The sequence below is a fragment of the Temnothorax americanus genome, unplaced genomic scaffold (genome assembly GCF_048541705.1).
Source record: "Temnothorax americanus isolate GAGA-0224 unplaced genomic scaffold, ASM4854170v1 Scaffold12, whole genome shotgun sequence".
Taxonomy (NCBI): domain Eukaryota; kingdom Metazoa; phylum Arthropoda; class Insecta; order Hymenoptera; family Formicidae; genus Temnothorax; species Temnothorax americanus.
In genome coordinates, this window is record NW_027509253.1 from 1,088,938 (window position 1) to 1,106,515 (window position 17,578).

The window sequence follows — 17,578 nt, forward strand, 5'->3', positions numbered from 1 at the left end:
GAGCGCTCTGTAATATATAACAAACTATATTGATTCACAGTAAAAGTTCTTTCGAAGATATATCACTGATGCATGCTGTTGTGTGTATATATGTTTATCTAGCTTTACATTGTGTGTGTATGTATATATATATATATATATATATATATATATATATATACACACACGCACACTCTTATATATATAGATCAAGAGTTAAACAAACGCTAGCGTTCTTTAACTCATTAAAGGCGCTCACACATTTCATTATCGAGAGATAATTTATCATTCTTTATTTCAAGAAGCATAATTTTTTAAATAAGTAATTCAAAAAAATAGAAATAGAACAAAAAATAATTTCAAGAAATTTAAGTGAGCTAAGTAATCTGAAATCACAGATTAAAGATTACCCGGTAAAAGAACAACAAGAATTAAATACAGGATCTTTAGGAACCTGCTGACGCGTACTAGGATTAATTCTACACTTAAAGGACCCCTTAAATTATCAGTTCTTTTCAATATGATTTTCCTGTTTAGCGCATTTCACCGCAACATAAAAGAAGAATTAACATAAATCAGCCTTTAATGAGTCAAACTAATCGAAAATGTAACACGCTCTCCGTATTCGCTGTAAGGTGATTAGATCGCGATTAGTCGAGACCAACGTCATCATGAGGAGGTTTCGGGGGATTGAAACGACCTGCCCCGGCACCGGGAAAACCGGGCATGCCGCCCGGGAAATTCATTCCGGCAGCGCCCGGCATGCCGCCAGCACCGCCGAACTTCGAAGCCATCTTATTGATAAGACCCATTATCTTCGGATTGTTCTGGTATTTGAGGACGTTTGACGGATTCGTAGAGATCTCCTTGAAGGCCTCGGCCACTTCCGGATCCTGCACATTCATCCATGAAAATAAATAAATTGCACATTGTCGCGGAAGAGTCACAAAAATTATTTTAACTAAATCACGTAATCTGTTATTGTTTCTTTATTTAGAAGCGGAAGAAAAGAAGAAAATGTATATGTTCAAACGTGAAATACTTACATGAAATAAAAATTGGTCGTTTAAATTTGTTAGAAATTATATATATATATATATATATATATATATATATATATGTACATATATATTTTTAATATTTTAAAATGTATAATTGTAAAAATTATAATAAGCGTCTAAATTGTCATTAAAATGAAGTTATACGTACGAAAACCGATTAAATCGAGAAGTATTCGTATATTATTAATATGAGCGTTAATATATATTTCATTATATATAGTAGCATGTAACACATTATATATTTTCCGAAAAAGAGCACGAATACGACTAGTACTGTTCATTTATTAAAGACTATAGTTTTTTCCTCGCGACTTACCTCGAAAGCTTGAAGTACATCGGGATCCTTGAGGAATTGATAGAAATCTCCCGCGCCAGGAGACGTATTGCCCGCCTCCGTTTGGGAAGTTCGCGTGTTTTCCTCGCGAGCTTTGGCGGCCTCTCGCGCTTTTCGCAATCTTTCTTGTCTCTCGCGCTCCAATTTTTCTTGCGCCTTTCGTTCCTTCTTCCTCTTGTGTTCCTCGATCTTTCGCGCCTGGTGCATAATTATTGTCTAACGATATCTATTCCTTTTGTTAAAAAATTATATTTACTTAAAACTATATCAGAACAGAGCTACACATAAAACCAAGAGAGTTACAACTTACCTACCTTACTCTCTAACATATGCAGATGTTTAATAAAGAAATCTGACAAAGTGCATGTTAGAATTACGATGTTATACATAAATATATTATGCGTAAGAAGTCAGCGTGCTCTAGGAATAGTAGGTAATTAAAAGCGACCGCGAATTAAGCGCGAGAAGGGGTAGTATGCGGCAGAACGAAGCTGTGAACTTGATGGTGAACGCGCAAGGTTTCGATCTAAACATAGGTATAAATAAATGAGACATCCATGCGATCTTTTACGGAAAAGAGAGTGATCTACCGTGCGTCTTTAGGGACGAGTCCAAATCTTAAATTATAATCACGTGGAATATGCCTGGCTGAAATATATATATACGTATTGTGACCATATACAATTAACGAGCTTATTATAGATCGCGAAGCGATCCACTTAGCCGCCAGTATTTGTCTCCCCGAAAAAAAAGCAAAACATTGAATCAAAGTTTCAGACATTAAACCCAAGTACCTAATGCTTGTGTCAAGCTCTGATGAATGCAAATTTAATTTGCAAATTTAGTTTGCAACCGTTTAAATAAAAATATAATTATGGAAGTGTCAAATATTGTAGAAAATTAAATGATCACAGAGACCCAACTGCAAATAACAGATAATATAAATTTTGCAAATATATGACAAAATTGCTAATTGCCTTCTCGAGTGTAATTAGAATTCATTAACGCATTTCAATTATATATGATAAAAATTGAATAAAATAAAAAGTCGTTGCTTCTCTCGTACTCGTGCAATTTTATACACAGAAAGAAATTGTTAAAATTATTGTACGTCTCGCAAAACAAAAATGTTCCGTGCATTAAAGAATTTATTTAATTCACTTCGTCATACGTATAATGAGATAACAAGATGTATAAATAACATTCACATACATACACGTGCATATACACATACAGTCATGCATTGTGCATGATACTTTCTTTACTGAAGCAAGAAGGCTTTTCAAAAGGTAATTAAGCATTTCTTTCAACTATAAGTCTAATTAATTAAGTTCATGAGCTTTCGCGAGTTTTCAGCGAAAAAAAGGGGAAAGACGAAAAGAGAGAGAGAGATAGAGGGAGGAGAGGAGAAAGAGAGGACTTTTGCACGACGGGCCACCTTATACGGATGCGACCCGGGCTTCTAAATATAAAGGCGCCCGCGGTTCTGACGCTCCTCTGCGTCTGTGCGCGCGTATTTCGCGGCGAATCTCATCTCTCTGGTCGTGCGCTATACGCTTCGGTTAATCGCCTTCACCAATGAAGCAACAAAATTCTCCTCTCCATGATTATAATTGACTAACTAAAGAAATATGCGAAATAATTAAGTTTGAAATGTTTAATGTAAATCTCATTTCAAAAACCAATGATGATGGTATTTAATGATACTTGATCGACGAAATCAGTCTTTAGATATTTTAGATACTAAAAATCAATTTTGTCTATTAATCATCATCCGGAACTGGTTTATAAATAGACAGTAAAAAATAGCAGCAGGATATTGGCATCACATAAAATCAAGAAAAGTTCTGTTACACAAAATCAAAATCTGTGCAAACAATTTAGAATATTCTCGGTAAAATTTCAAACAATAACTTAATACTCTCGAAATGTTGAAAATGCGAAAGAACTAAAACCCATATTTTAATCCTAGAGATAAAATTTGGAAATTCAAATAAAAAATGTCAGAATTTTATACCTCTAAATTTCACCGTCGAATTTTGCATATCATCTTTTCATTACATCGTTACATTTGGCGCTAAATGCGCGATTGCGCGTACGCAACTTTAAAGCACATATTTTCGACTGAGTGCGGACCATACTGCTTAGCGAAGCTAGGTGGAAGAAGCAACGGTAGAAAAAATAAGTACTTCCGTTACAAAGAAAAAAAAAGGGTTGAATAAGTCGTGGTAGAAATTGTGGGAGTGAGGTTCGCGGAGATGACGTACGATGTACGATGTGGCTTGCGGCAACGAGATCGTCAAACGGTCAACGATTTACGTCGTTAACCTGGTCCCTCGTCCAGATAGATCTCTCTTTCTGACGAGCACCGGGAATGCCGAGAGATATTTTTAAATGCACCACGATATAGCCCGAAATTTCAAACCGCGCGACATTAGCTCTAGAGGAAAGACACTATGCGTTATGTATATTTGTAGAAGTACTAGTGTTCGAAGAGTTATTGTTAGTTACAAAGTTGCCAAGAACACGAAGATTACTAGAGAATGAAGAGATCGGACCCCAATTTTAGAATCATCCTCAAAAATATCGAGCTATAATTAATCAATTCGGGATGATTAAACATCGGATAATGGTAACTAGAATTTGAATAAACAATATCGGCGATTTCCAATTAATATTGGAAGCTGGAACAAAACATTTTCTTCTTCCTTTTTGGAATAATAAAGTCTGAAATAATTGACGACGAGCACCGGTCCATGAATCCTGATATTCGGCAAAGTATTACGTACATACTTGCATCCTGACAACTATATTTCAATCGCGGATCTCACGTAGTCGCGTGGAATAGGCGACCTTGATCTACGTCGCGTCTCCGTGATTATCCGTGTATAAAAATAAAAGCTACTCGCTGCTCGTCGAAAGAGACCCTCCTCTTCCCTTTCCATTAACGTTACGCGTTATTCAATACGTCATATAAATCGAGATAAGGAATACGAGCAGACGATATCAAAGATAAGAGCGACTCAGGATTTTGGTTTGAATCACCGAATTGTTGCATTGTTGCTAATGCGTCTGATGTCCAAAGCCAAATCGTCGAATAACGTCAAAGCGGGTAATACTCGTAGAGTCGATAGAGAACTCTCGCAGCTGTCGATCGCGGCCGAGTCTGGCCACTTCGCTCAATGACGCACTCGATGTAACGTGTGCGAGGGTGAGGGTGCTTCCGCACGCGTCGGAAGTTTTTCCGTCGTCCGACCGATAACCGCACGAGGTGGTCCGGACGAGGTGGGCCCGTGGAAAAGTAGGACGGTGAAGTGAAGAAAAAGGGGAAAAGCGGGACGAACCGCTGCCACTGCCGCTGCCGTTGCCGTTGCGCCCGTGGGGTAAAGAGGAAGAAGAAGAGAGGGGCGTCTTCGGGGTTTGGCGGTAGTGACAATGCCAGTGCCTCGCGGGCTAGTTGGAGTCGAAGGCGACGACGGGATCGAGAAGTGAGAGAGGACGAGCTGTGTGCCAGCCCTGGCCCCGGCCGATCGCGTAGTGTCTAGTGTGACGAGATGACGGGTGCGCGGATGAGACCCGCGCTCGTCGTGGGCCTCCTCCTGAGCGTTCTAGCCGTTACCTTACGAGGTCAGTAAAACTGCCAGACCCCACGCGGATGAGCCTTAGCGCGTCTCGAACAACTGGATCGTACACGTTGAGAGCTGGATCTCGCGAACGTAAATTTATTCGTGCGGCCAGTGATTCGATCTCGTCGACCGATCGATCTCGTCTAATCAACAGATTCGAAGCTTTCAGTTCGTTTGTCTCGTATCGACGTTTCTTTATTAGTCTTGTCATCGATGTAAAATATTAAGAGTTCGTCCTGACTGTGCTATAGTTAGATTGTTATAGTTTGAACATCAAAGCCAGATCTTGACCAAAACCTGTTCCAATTATGTTTTAATTACAACCGGAGTTGCTGTAGTAAGCAAAAATGTGAGAAGGATATAGTTTCTTCGTATACGATTGACCATCGATTGTCGACGACAATGGAACTGTAACGTTGACGAAACTATGACGATTGACTGACGAAGGTCAATGTTACGTAAAATTACCGCGGTTCGCGTCATCGACCCCTATAGCTTTCTCGTTTCTATACGTGCACAGATGACTCAGCTATAATTTAATACCTTTCGCTAAGAATCTACTAAGAATTTCGCGAAAGATTCTAATCAATACAATAATTTTACTCTTTTATCGAAATTAAGATTACGTCTATTATCTATTTTCTTATCCTTTTCGTTTGACTCTATCATTTCTTTTATTATTTTTATTTATCGTGTAATTTAAATAATCCACTAAATGCGATAAATTTGAAAGATATTCGTCATATAATTTTTCATAAACTAGCGATTGATAAAATCAAATGGTGCCTTTTAAATAAGTCACTAAGTGTATATATTTCAGATATACTTTAAATAAAAATATTTCACTTTGCGCGGTAATTGAATAAATTGAATTGCTGATGGTTGAAGATGCGCCCAACGCGTCGTCTCGGAGTTTAAATAAAAGTCGTCGATTCAAGGATTTGTTATTTTAGGAATCGATGGGAGTTGGCTGTCATCAACCCGCGCGCACGATAATTACATAAGAAACCGCATAAATTCGTGCCAGCGTCGTTCTAAATCTCCAGAAACGAATTGTTCTAGCTGTGTGATCGGATCATCGATAAGTTCCATTCTCAATTCTTTTATAATTAAATAACAAGTCGAATAAATTTAAAATAAATTTAATTATTATCGTAACCTCCAATATTTATGACAAATCGGATTGCTCCCCAAGTAGCGTCACGTATCTCATTAAACGATTATAAATGAACTTTCACGTGTGGAAAAAAAACAATGATATTTTATAAAGATCATGTTGAAGAAAGCAGTATTCGTGTCAAATTTTATATTTGTATCAAGTTTTATGACGTTCATGGTCGCAAAAATTTCCAACGACTAAGTGCAGCAAAAAGCTATACATATCGTAGACTATGGAACAAGACTCGGGATTCTATCTTTATCCGGCGCAGCTGCGCTTGCCAAACGACAGCTGCCTGCATGCGTCTCCTCCTATCACCCGTAACTCAAAATTTGTTCGTATTATCGCACCATCACGGAAACCGACGGGAGACAAATTTTCTCACTCAGGAAGTGATAGGATAATTATGTACTTTCCGATAAAGCACACTCGACAATGACTTAGGGTAGAGTCTTAGAAAGTGGTTTTATAAAAATGACTTAAGTTTCAAAACATATATGGCAAGAGAGAAATCACTCATATTCATTTTTCTGCATTGAAATCGAAACATGACATTGAATCAAAATATTGAGGATTTCGTCATTTGATCGAAATATTGTTATATTTAATTAATTAATATTATTATTTATATTATAAAAAAGAGGAAGGTTTATATTTGTTTCTCACGTAACGCTATATGTGGCCAAAGAGGAAAATGGCTTGACAATCCAAGAAAAGCTAATAAAAGGGCCTCGATTAAAAGCGTGAAACGATCTTGCTTGAATCTTGTTTCTCGGAGAAGTTACAAAAACTAGAACCTTGTGCCAAAAATTGCGGTATGTGATATAACAATGAGATGTAGTGAGGGAGAGACACGTAAAGATATCCCGCAAAATGAAACTTCTCGTGTTTACGTACGATCACGTGAACTCATAAACTATTATACGATTCTCTGACGTTTGAGGTACTACCCCGGCGGCATCCAAACTCAAGCAACTATCAAATGAAACTGGCAAAAGTTCTCTGCAGTTTCACCAATACTATCACGTTTATAGCTTTATTTTATCAATTCGCATCAGTTTAATCGCTTTTTAAAATATAACTATGTCAATTTCAATTTTAGTCGAAATACATAAGTTTCATGGTATGCTCTATAAACACGTGTATCGTAATCGTAACAGCTTGAAATTTATTTAACATCGCAAAAATCTCAATAATTTTCTTCGCGACATAAAGTCCAAGTTACTGTGCGCTACTACGCGTTGACCAATCGCGGGTAAAAATAATACGATATCCTATTAAATTAATAAACTTCGTCTGACCGACGGAAAAGCGAGCAGTCCAATCAACTCATAATATTTCCTCGTAGGAAGAGATGATAAAAATACGATTCGCTCGCCTAATATATAAATATTTTCGAGTGTTGCTCGGCTCAAAGCCGCCTACCCGCCGCTAAACTTAGAAGCCGGCCACGTCCCAGGTACCGCCTAGAAAGATGATATCGACATTTTCTTCGGTGGAAATTCCACCGTCTTCGCATTTCGCAGTGGTAGTGCCTATTAAATTACGTTCCGTCGCACGAGCAAACTACCGTCGATATTGTGTACAAGTTAAAAAGAAGTTAAGAGAAGCTTCTTCCTCGCAAACAGCTCTCTAACGAAATTTGGGATACAATTGTCTCGCGCAAGGATACAGATTACTCAAATAGAATGATAACGAGACAAGAATATTGTCTCGTTGTCTTCTATATATTAATGAAATGTATATCCAATTACGTTCTGGTATATTTAATTTCATGACTATTAAAGAAAAAAATTAATAATATTGGAAATATACGGAAAACAATAGCAAAGAGTCCAAGCTCTTTCAGCTAGCAGTTTTAGTTATCTGAATTGAGGAAAAGAGACACGTATATTTTCATATAGTTATTAAAGCTCTAAGATAAAATAAAATGATTGGGGAACGTCATCTTGCGCTTTTAAGTTTCTTTTCATTTAACGTATGCCTTCTCTCTCTCTCTCTCTCTCTCTCTCTCTCTCTCTCTCTCTCTCTCTCTCTCTCTCTCATTTTTTCTCTTTATGTTCAATTAATTTTTTCAATCCTCGATTAATTTTCGATTGCGTTAAAGGATTCGTTGAAATTCGAATGTATCATTTAACAAGAACCAGCTGGTTAATCCGTAAAATCCGTACGTCCGTTTGTAAAAGAACCGCACTTGATGCGGCAATGCAAAACTTTCATCAGACACGTTGGATGACAAGTCGCGCTAGGTGTTCCTGAACACCTGTCACCGGGCGCGAACACGCGCACGGCCCGCTCGGCCAGAATGTGCGCGTAATGACTTTGACAGGTCTCTTGCGTCACCTGGGTCAGATATTTCGGGTTAGTGGTCGCGTGGCGTTAAACTCACCGTCGCCGAAGGCTCCGTGCGGTGAGTTATCTAATACGGCGCGCGATATCTTTTGGCACGGTCGCGTTAAAGCGCGCAACGAGAATTCTCCTGGCCGAAAATTTCTGGCACACACGGCGACACACGAACAATGTAAATATCTCGGCGTACGCACGTATGCGAGACTTCGAGTAACGTCAAGTTCGCTATTCGATATCGCGAATTAATCAGACACGGTGATGAATCGGTGACGGGTGAATTTGACGAATTCAATTATATCGGATCTAAACGATGACACGTGTGTATAATCATCTTTTAGCAAAAACACGTGTATCTGTGATCTCTAATATGCTAAATATTTTTATTTTAGGATAAGTTGTAAATATGATAAATCCTAAAACTTTTGAATAAGAAGTTTGATTAGAAATTCTAAATATTTCAATAGAGATCTTGATAATAGATTAAAATAATTCACGTAAAAAATCATTATTATAAATATTAAGACTATTTTAGGAGATTTATTATATCATCTAAATGTTTTCAAGTGACTTAATTTTTAATTATTTCTCTGACAAAACATTGCATACGTAAAATATAAAACAAAGATTTCTTTTGAGACTCAAGCAAAAACTGCTAAACGTTGAAATAACGTTTCAGGAGTGCAGTGCGACGAGCCAACCCAGGTACCATCCGAGGACCTATGTCGACCGTACATCGAGAAAGCGCTGAAGGATCTCGGCACAGGTAATATTAGATGATGGCGAATACTCAGCTGGAACACAGCGATTTCTAGAATATTTCGTTTGAAGGATCTTTGGAGCAGACCAGTGCAGAGGTCGAAATCGAGATCGACCAAGAGAGCCATGAGGAAGCATCACCTGCGAGCGAGGAAGTAAGCACGACCCTTAATTTGTTCACATAATTAAAGTTAATTTGCAATATAAGGAATATTCCAAAGAAATCCTACTATCAAAAATGTATTTATTTAGACTGGCGAGGCAGGAGACGACGCTTCGAAAGAAGAGGCTAAGGACGAGGAGGGATCGGTAGAGGAAAGCGCGGGAGCGACTGCCGACGAGAGCAAGGAAGCAACCGAGGAGCAAGCCGACGCTAGCGAAGAAAAAGCAGAGGAGATATCCGAAAAAGAAGAACGAAGCGAGGAAGCTGCGACTGATGAAAGTGGTGAAGGTAGAATTAATAATCGTTGATGCTTTAGATAAATGGTGATATTTTCGGATTTGAAAATGCAAGTATTTGAAGGATATAACAAAAGAAAATACCAATATTATTCAGAAAAAGCTGAGGGAGCGTCCGCTGAGGTAACTGAAGGCGACGGAGACCAAACCGACTCCTCCGAAAAAGTGACGGAAAGCGAAGAAAAAACTGAAGAAGAAGACGAAAAGAAATCCGACGAAGAGACAAAAGAAGACGAAAAATCCGAGGAGAAGGAGAAAGTAGACGACGAAGCGAAGTCCGAAGAAGAAAAGGATGAAACCGAAGAATCGAAAGACGAGGAACAAGAGGAGTCCAAAGAAGCCACTGAAGAAGTAGGAGTCGAGTCTAAAGAAGAGGCGGAAGCTAGTGTTGAAGAAGAATCCGATAAAGAAGAAGAAGGTGACGGTAAAGCCGAAGAGGGCGCCGAATCGACCGAAGAGCAGACAGTAAACGGTGAGGATGAGAAAGGTGACACTGAGGAGGAATCGCAAGATAAAAGCCCTGAAGCTGAGGGTGAAGAAAAAGAAAGGGAAAGCGCGGAAAATGCTGAGACAGCAGAGTCCGCCGATGTAGAAGAAGAAACAAAGTCGGAAGAAGAAGAAACAGCAAAATCTGCTGAAGGAGAAGAGGGAACGTCGGCGGAAGACGAGACAAAATCAAAGGAGGAAGAAGAGGCGAAATCCGAGGAAAGTGAAACGAAATCCGCGGAAGAGGAGGATGCGAAGACTGAAGAGAAAGATGAAAAATCGGAAGAGGAGGACGTCAAGTCCGAGGAAGAGGAAAGTGAAGAGGTAAAATTGCGCGGCAAGCGAGAAGTCGGTGAAGAAGGCGCCGAAGCAGATGACGAATCTGAAGAAGAAGGTAAAAAAGTTCTTATAAATAATATTCGAGTTATATAAATTCATCCTCTCTATCTTTGTTATGATATAATCATATTAATTGTTACATTTTATATTACTGACGTAGAATGTAGTTAATATAATTTATAATACAATTCTATATCGTCAGGTGCAAGTGAGGAAGAACAGGAGCATACTCCAGAGGAGGATTTAATTCAAGATCAAGAAATCGAAATTCCGGAGAACCTTCGGCCCAGAGATCACATTAATCAATTGCTAAAATTGGACGAAGAAAATGAGAGAAAAGAACGAGCTATAGAAAAAGAGGCTGATATTATTCTTAGGGATTTAAAGAGACTCTACGACTCCGCTATAAAGCCGTTAGAGACTATGTACAAATATAGAGACTTGAGCAACAGGCATTTCGGAGGTAAGCGAGCAATGATTTTAAAATTGTTTTTAATTCATTCACATTTAAGTATTAAGGCAAAATAAACAATGTATCTTTAAATTAAGATTTACAAACATTAATCTATAACTATTACTCTACTTCATTAGATCCTGAAATATTCTCCAAGCCACTAGTGCTGTTTATGGGACCGTGGAGTGGCGGAAAATCGTCTATCATTAATTATCTGCTCGACATCGAGTACAAGCCAGTGTCATTGAGGACAGGTGGGTAATTAACTAAAAGAGGAATCGTGATATCTCTTCCTTACATTTTCTTCTTTGGCTTTGCGCTGATAAAGTAGCTAAGACTTACAACTAGCAGTAGATGGCATGCTAGGAGCATGAATATACAGAGAGTGTTTAGGTGGTTTGAGAGAGTGCTTAGAAGAGCATTGCAAATCGCCAAATGGAAAAAATGACACAGGAGCCGAGCCATCACCGGCGTACTTCAACATAATAATGCACGGCGAGGAGGAGGAGGTTCTCGACGGTACCCAGTTGGCCGCCGATTGGACCTTTTCGGGACTGCAGAAGTTTGGACAGGGTCTGTTGGATCGTCTCAGAGGCCTGCGACTTAATAACAAGTTGCTCGAAAAAGTAAGCGATCGCAAATGATTTACCGTTTAACGACTAATCCTCAAAATTATGCGAGATAAAATTTTGTTCTATTCTTTATTAAATTTTAAAAACTCTAAGGTAAAAAGTTTCAATTTACAATTTTAATCAAACCATTTTAATATATTAATCACACACGATTAAACATTTGTTAATAATGGAATTTAAAAGATGCGAAGAAAAGGAGAGAAAATAAAATTATTATTAATATTCGAGGCAATTTATGTGCGTAATATATAAAATTATAATATATAAAATTCCGTATATTATTTGATATATTATTAGGTGAACATCGTCGAGATTCCAGGTATTTTAGAGATTCGAAAGCAAGTTCAACGCTTATTTCCCTTTAATGATGCGTGCCAGTGGTTCATCGATCGAGCGGACATAATATTTTTGGTTTACGATCCCGCCAAGTTGGACGTCGGTCCCGAAACCGAGGCGATTCTTGATCAGTTAAAGGGAAGAGAATATCAGGTGAGTGAGAGGACAAAAATAATAAAATATTGGAGTAAAGGAGCATTATTTGCCTCGAGAGACTTGTCCTAAAAAGAAAAAATCTAATATAATTTAACATTACTTTCAAACAGACTCGTATTATTCTCAACAAAGCCGATCAGGTAAAGCCCGAGGAACTCATGAGGGTGCAAGGCGCCCTAATCTGGAATATATCACCGCTCATGTCAAGCGCGGAGCCGCCTATAATGTACTCCACGTCGTTATGGTCGTTACCCTACGAGGCTGGTGCGCCCACCAGGTTGTTATACGCTCAAGAACGCGCATTCCTTCGCGACCTACGTTCCGCAATAACCAAGAGGGTCGAGCACAAGATAGCGAGCGCCAGAAGATTCGCCGTGAGTTTACATAAACATAAATTCTAGCGAAAAGCAAAATCGGTCTTTCCTCGAAGAAAATAATACAGAAATTCACGATACAAATCTATTAAATAATATTAAACCGTTTTATTGAAACAAATCCACTTGACGCGTTCGATCTTTGTCAATTTCAGGTACGAGTGCGCAATCACGCTAAGATGGTAGATTGCTATCTGACGACGTATTACAATCACAAGACATTCTTCGGCAACAAGCGAGAGATCAGCGATAAGATCATCGAGAACCCGCAGGACTATCACATCTACGAGGGCCTCAGCACTCTCACCAACATATCGCGCTACGATCTACCGGATCCGGATGTCTACCGTGATTTCTTCCGGCTGAATCCGCTCTACGATTTCCCGCTGCTGAGCACCACGTGCACGTACTTCCGCGGCTGTCCGATCAACAGGCTCGACGTGGCCATCGCCTACGATCTACCCGAGCTGGTGGGCAACTATAGGAAGTCGGTAGAGGCGGTGCTGCACGAGAACGAAGGCAACAGCCCACCGAGTTGAGTGCGTATCCGCGTTCCGGAACGGAGCTCTTGATACCATGTGAAATACTGGACTGGCGACAAAGCGACGTTTACCTTCGCTAGACCGAGAGAAGAATATACACTCAGCCTGTAGCCGAAATGCCTTGGTAGCTTTAGAGGATGCTCGACGACGGTGAACGAGCTGAAAAACGTGGTCCGATATTTGAGATGGTACCAAGGATTTTCTTCTTGAAACACGGGCAGCTAGAGATCGCGCGCTACCCTCGCGAGTTATACTCGAGGTGCTCCGATGACAAAAAGTCGGTTCGCAAAAGAAACTGACGGTCGCGAAAGGCGGAAGGGCATGGAGTCTCGAAATTACGAAAATTGGGAGGGGGAGGGGTACCATCATTCGAGCGGGCGAGTAACGCTCCATGTAATTTCTAGATCCGAATAGTTTAGCCTCGTCCTTCACGACATGGCGCAATGTGAAGAAAAAAAACGTGAGCACGATGTGGCGTGTGATATCACGAGTTCAGTGGTCGGAACACTTCCTCCGGTTGCAGAAGAAGAGCGAGTGTATTGCTTGTGTCTGGTAAAACAATGCGAGTGCTACCATTCCGATCCAAAAGCGGACAGTGAGAGTTCCCTTTGAATTTATGTGTTCAGATATCGGTTCCTCTCGGCGAAAATTCGAGGCCTCGGTGCGACAGTGGATTATACCTCAGTTTCCTAGATGCTCGAAAAAATTCTTCAAAACTTAATGTTAAAGAATCTAGGAATTCAGACTTATTTCATTATTTTCTGTTTCTTTCCCAAATTTAAGGTAGTCGTCTCGTCAGGGCATGTATTAATGGATAAAGTTTTCGATTTCGGATTTTATATCAAATTATATGATCAGCTTTGCAGTCGATTTTTTCTGTGGCTCCTTACCGACTATTTACTCTAGAAAATCGATCTCGAAAATCACAAATTTTGCATTACTTCATATACAGACGGCCAGAAAAAGAAGGCTCTATCACGCCGCGGTTTCAATCACATATTTTCGCATTTTTCGATTAGATGAAGAGAAAAAACATTGCATTTTGTACATTAGATTTCGAAGAATCCGATGCAACCATGAAATTTTACACCTTAATTTGGAAATTTCAAATTTTTATTCACATATTCATTATGGATGTTAATTTTAAGAAATTTAATTTCAGAGGTAGAGATTGACCTGTCTATAAAATTAACTTTATTTTAGATATTTAGATTTCGTATTAATCGTCGTATCATTTTCGTCTTAATTGTAGTTGTTTTAACTTTAAGTTCAATTTTCTCGAGCTTTTGAAAACGTAAATTAAACCACCGTTGCACCGAATCCTTAAATTCTCACGACGAATCGACGTTGGCTGATTATCTCGGAAGAAGATAGACTCTCCAGAATCGACGTAACGTTGACGATTTCGTCCGCCAAATTCCTCTGTACCGGGGAAATTAAAACTAATTATACCGAAATATTTCCATTACGAAAAAGAGATAAAATGATCTCTTCTTGTGGCTTTTGTGGAATACCTTGTATAAGCTGATTTTGTGTTCTTATTAAAATGTGTAATTAAATAATTAAAGATATGCTGATCTCTCACGCATTGCTCAGTTAACGTGTGAGACGAATCACGACGTATTTTTGATTACAAAAATTTAAGGCTTCCTTCTAGTTAGACAGAATATAAGTTTCCTACATCTTTAAACACCGTATCATATAAAATAGCTCTCTCTCTCTCTCTCTCTCTCTCTATATATATATATATATATATATATATATATATATTAAAAAACTAAATTTTAATATGTAAGATACATGCATATACACATCTTAAATATTAAAATTTATAAATTTTCAAATTCTTAGTTGTTTCACTTTTCAGATTTACAAACACCGTCCTTAGATTCTTTCAAAGCCTTTGATCATTAAATCTTTAAATCCTAAATTGCAAAATTCACAATCTAAATTCGAACTCTTAAATAATCATTTTATATCTTTAAATTGTTTTTGTTGCTATATATATATATATATATATATATATATATATATATATATATATCTGTTCCAAATATATTTCATTATTTTTAAACAAACTGTTCCGAATAATTAGATTATCATCCATGATCCTAATCAAATATCACGATTCTAAGGTAAATTGTATAACAAATGTTTTCAGTTCATTATACGCACATTAATTTTTTCAAGTAAAAGTGCGAACGTGTTAGATGCATCGCAAGTGATTTACACCCTAAATTGCGAACATCGAAAAGCAAGTTTTTCATTTATATAAAATAATAACATAAATATAACATAATTTATTCAGCGTTGAAAATGTGTATTGTTGATATTATTATTGTTATTACCATTGTTGTTGCTACTGTCATCATTGTTATTCTACATTATACAAAGTTTACGTCAAGTTAATTTAATGTTACAGACATATGTTATCAAGGCATCTACTTCTTTAGTTAGAGTTAATATATTGACACACAATATATACATATATCTAAGCTGAGATAGAATTATTATATGAATCTTATACACACACACATACACACACATAAATAATTACATTTAGGCAAGTGTACGTTTTAAATAAGAACATGTGTCGTGGTTGCTGTTTGTGTATACGTGCTATGTCATTTCATACCCAAATACAATGAATCATCTATTTATAAAATTCAATAGATAAATATATGTATACTCGCATTTGATAAGCAGGCAAATAAGCAAGTTTGCAAAGGCTTATCTTATCAAAAGAGAACTTGTTTTCGAAGTAACAGTTACATATTAAACATGGATTGTAAGCTATAAAATAATCTGTGCAAGCTGCATTTTACAAACGTTGCATTCTTATTAAAATGCGTATGCAATTTTTTATGCAACCGTTATACAAAAATATTACTTTCTCTAAGGAATTTTATAGACTTTGACAAAATTTTAAAAATTTTTTGTAGAATTTTATAACTTGACTATGACCTTTAACAGTCAAAATATTCGTTATTTCTTGAATATTATTTTCTGGACGCACACGTGATATGAGAATGGTCAACTAATAGTCGACAAGTTTTGGGTTTAATTTCCACACGTGCCTCAGCTTTATAAGAACTTAGGAAAGTTGAAGGTTACGAGGTTGAATAGTAACCCGCTTTGGAAACTCATATTTTATATAAAAAAAAGTTTCGTTTTTAAGGCGAGATATGAGATACTCTACACATGCAAAACAGAATGCACTCATTACGCCAAACGCAATGTTTCCCATGCAAAACGTAAAGTTACTTACATTTGGCGTGGTCTCGCGTAGCCATTCGTCCGCTTGCTCGTCAAAATCAAGTTTACAGGCCAGTCTCAGATCGTTCGCCGCTTCCTCGAACTTTCCAAGCAGATGGTGGGCTCTTCCTCGAAATTTGTGAGCCGCCGCGCTGTCCGGATTTAATTCTATGGCACGATTGCAGTCACGAATGCAAGCGTTCGGCTTGTTCAATAACAAGAAAACTTGACTGCGTTTAGCGTACAGCAAGGCCGCTTGAGGGTTCAATACAATAGCCTCTGTATAAAATTGTATGGCCTTCTCGTAATCTTTCTCCACAAACGCTGAGACCGCTTCGGATCTTTTTGCCTGCGACTCCGCGATTTCTTCCTCCGTGGGCTCCAAAGTCAAGTTTCCCATTTTCTGAGGAGCATCTTCGTCCGGTTCTAAAAAACAAAAGAAACACACGTATTGCATCATTATATATTTATTGCACAGAACAACGTAAAAGTATATACGTACGATTTGAAAGAGATAATTATACAAACCGATTACGCCAGTCATATCCAGCTCCAAGTCGCTCTCCTCACTCTCTTCGCTCGCCGGCTCCGGTTCGGGCTGCGGTTCCGCGGGTTTGCTCTCAAACTCTGTCTTGGCATCCGACGAATCGTTGGTCTCAGCTTCCGGTATCTTACCGCCATAATGTTCTATCAAATCCTTGATAAAGGACAGCTTCGGATCGCGCAGAAGAGACGGATTGTCGATGCAATGCCGAGCGAACGTTCTGAACTGTTGCGCGACGTTGTCGTTGAACATCTCCATGTTTGTTCTGCAAACAGATATCGGTCTATCAAATAAAGTGCTCCGTTTGTGAATTCGAACGAGCCATAACCAAACGTTACTCTCGCATTAATAGAAGTTCGTCTACGACGTCGCGATGCAAAAGAAATATCAAGATACACGTATCCTCGGCCATGCGAAAGCATATATCTACTCCAATTCGAAGGACACGCGAGTCCAGGCTATGCTTACAGAAATAATAACTCGGAATCCTGACGCGCACAGAATTTTCGAGTGAACTCACCGCGCTGATTACAGACGAGCGGACCTCCGAAGCGATCTTACTCGCGCGCTGCCGCGTACCTGTATTATTTTTCGTTCTGACTTTCGTTCACCTTTATCGTCGAAACGCACAACAAGTCACGCAAACACCACGATTTCGCGATATCATTCAAAACCGGATGCGGAAAACGCAAGAGTCGCAAGACGACGCCGTGTGTGGCGTGTTGCGTATGTACATG

The 17,578-nt window shown here is 38.6% G+C and overlaps 2 protein-coding genes across 4 annotated transcripts; one reads left to right on the plus strand and one right to left on the minus strand.

Moving 5' to 3' along the window:
• Positions 1 to 109: 109 nt before the first annotated feature.
• Positions 110 to 17,559, minus strand: LOC143893175 (hsc70-interacting protein). Of its 2 annotated transcripts, none has more exons than XM_077398243.1 (5): positions 17,421 to 17,559; positions 16,826 to 17,106; positions 16,311 to 16,723; positions 1,357 to 1,572; positions 110 to 872 (listed from the first exon to the last, which is right to left on the minus strand). In XM_077398243.1, the coding sequence occupies exons 2-5, from the start codon at positions 17,097 to 17,099 to the stop codon at positions 630 to 632; spliced, it is 1,146 nt and encodes a 381-aa protein (XP_077254369.1). In that variant the 5' UTR covers positions 17,100 to 17,106; positions 17,421 to 17,559; the 3' UTR covers positions 110 to 629. The 2 variants fall into 2 exon arrangements, with proteins under 2 accessions (XP_077254369.1, XP_077254368.1); XM_077398242.1 differs by having other exon boundaries at positions 17,362 to 17,555.
• On the plus strand, positions 4,512 to 15,655 carry LOC143893157 (uncharacterized). Of its 2 annotated transcripts, none has more exons than XM_077398198.1 (11): positions 4,512 to 5,001; positions 9,185 to 9,271; positions 9,337 to 9,419; positions 9,517 to 9,715; positions 9,821 to 10,603; positions 10,751 to 11,011; positions 11,140 to 11,256; positions 11,396 to 11,628; positions 11,932 to 12,123; positions 12,237 to 12,500; positions 12,656 to 15,655. In XM_077398198.1, the coding sequence occupies exons 1-11, from the start codon at positions 4,929 to 4,931 to the stop codon at positions 13,037 to 13,039; spliced, it is 2,676 nt and encodes an 891-aa protein (XP_077254324.1). In that variant the 5' UTR covers positions 4,512 to 4,928; the 3' UTR covers positions 13,040 to 15,655. The 2 variants fall into 2 exon arrangements, with proteins under 2 accessions (XP_077254324.1, XP_077254325.1); XM_077398199.1 differs by having other exon boundaries at positions 4,536 to 5,001; positions 11,456 to 11,628.
• Positions 17,560 to 17,578: the final 19 nt, after the last annotated feature.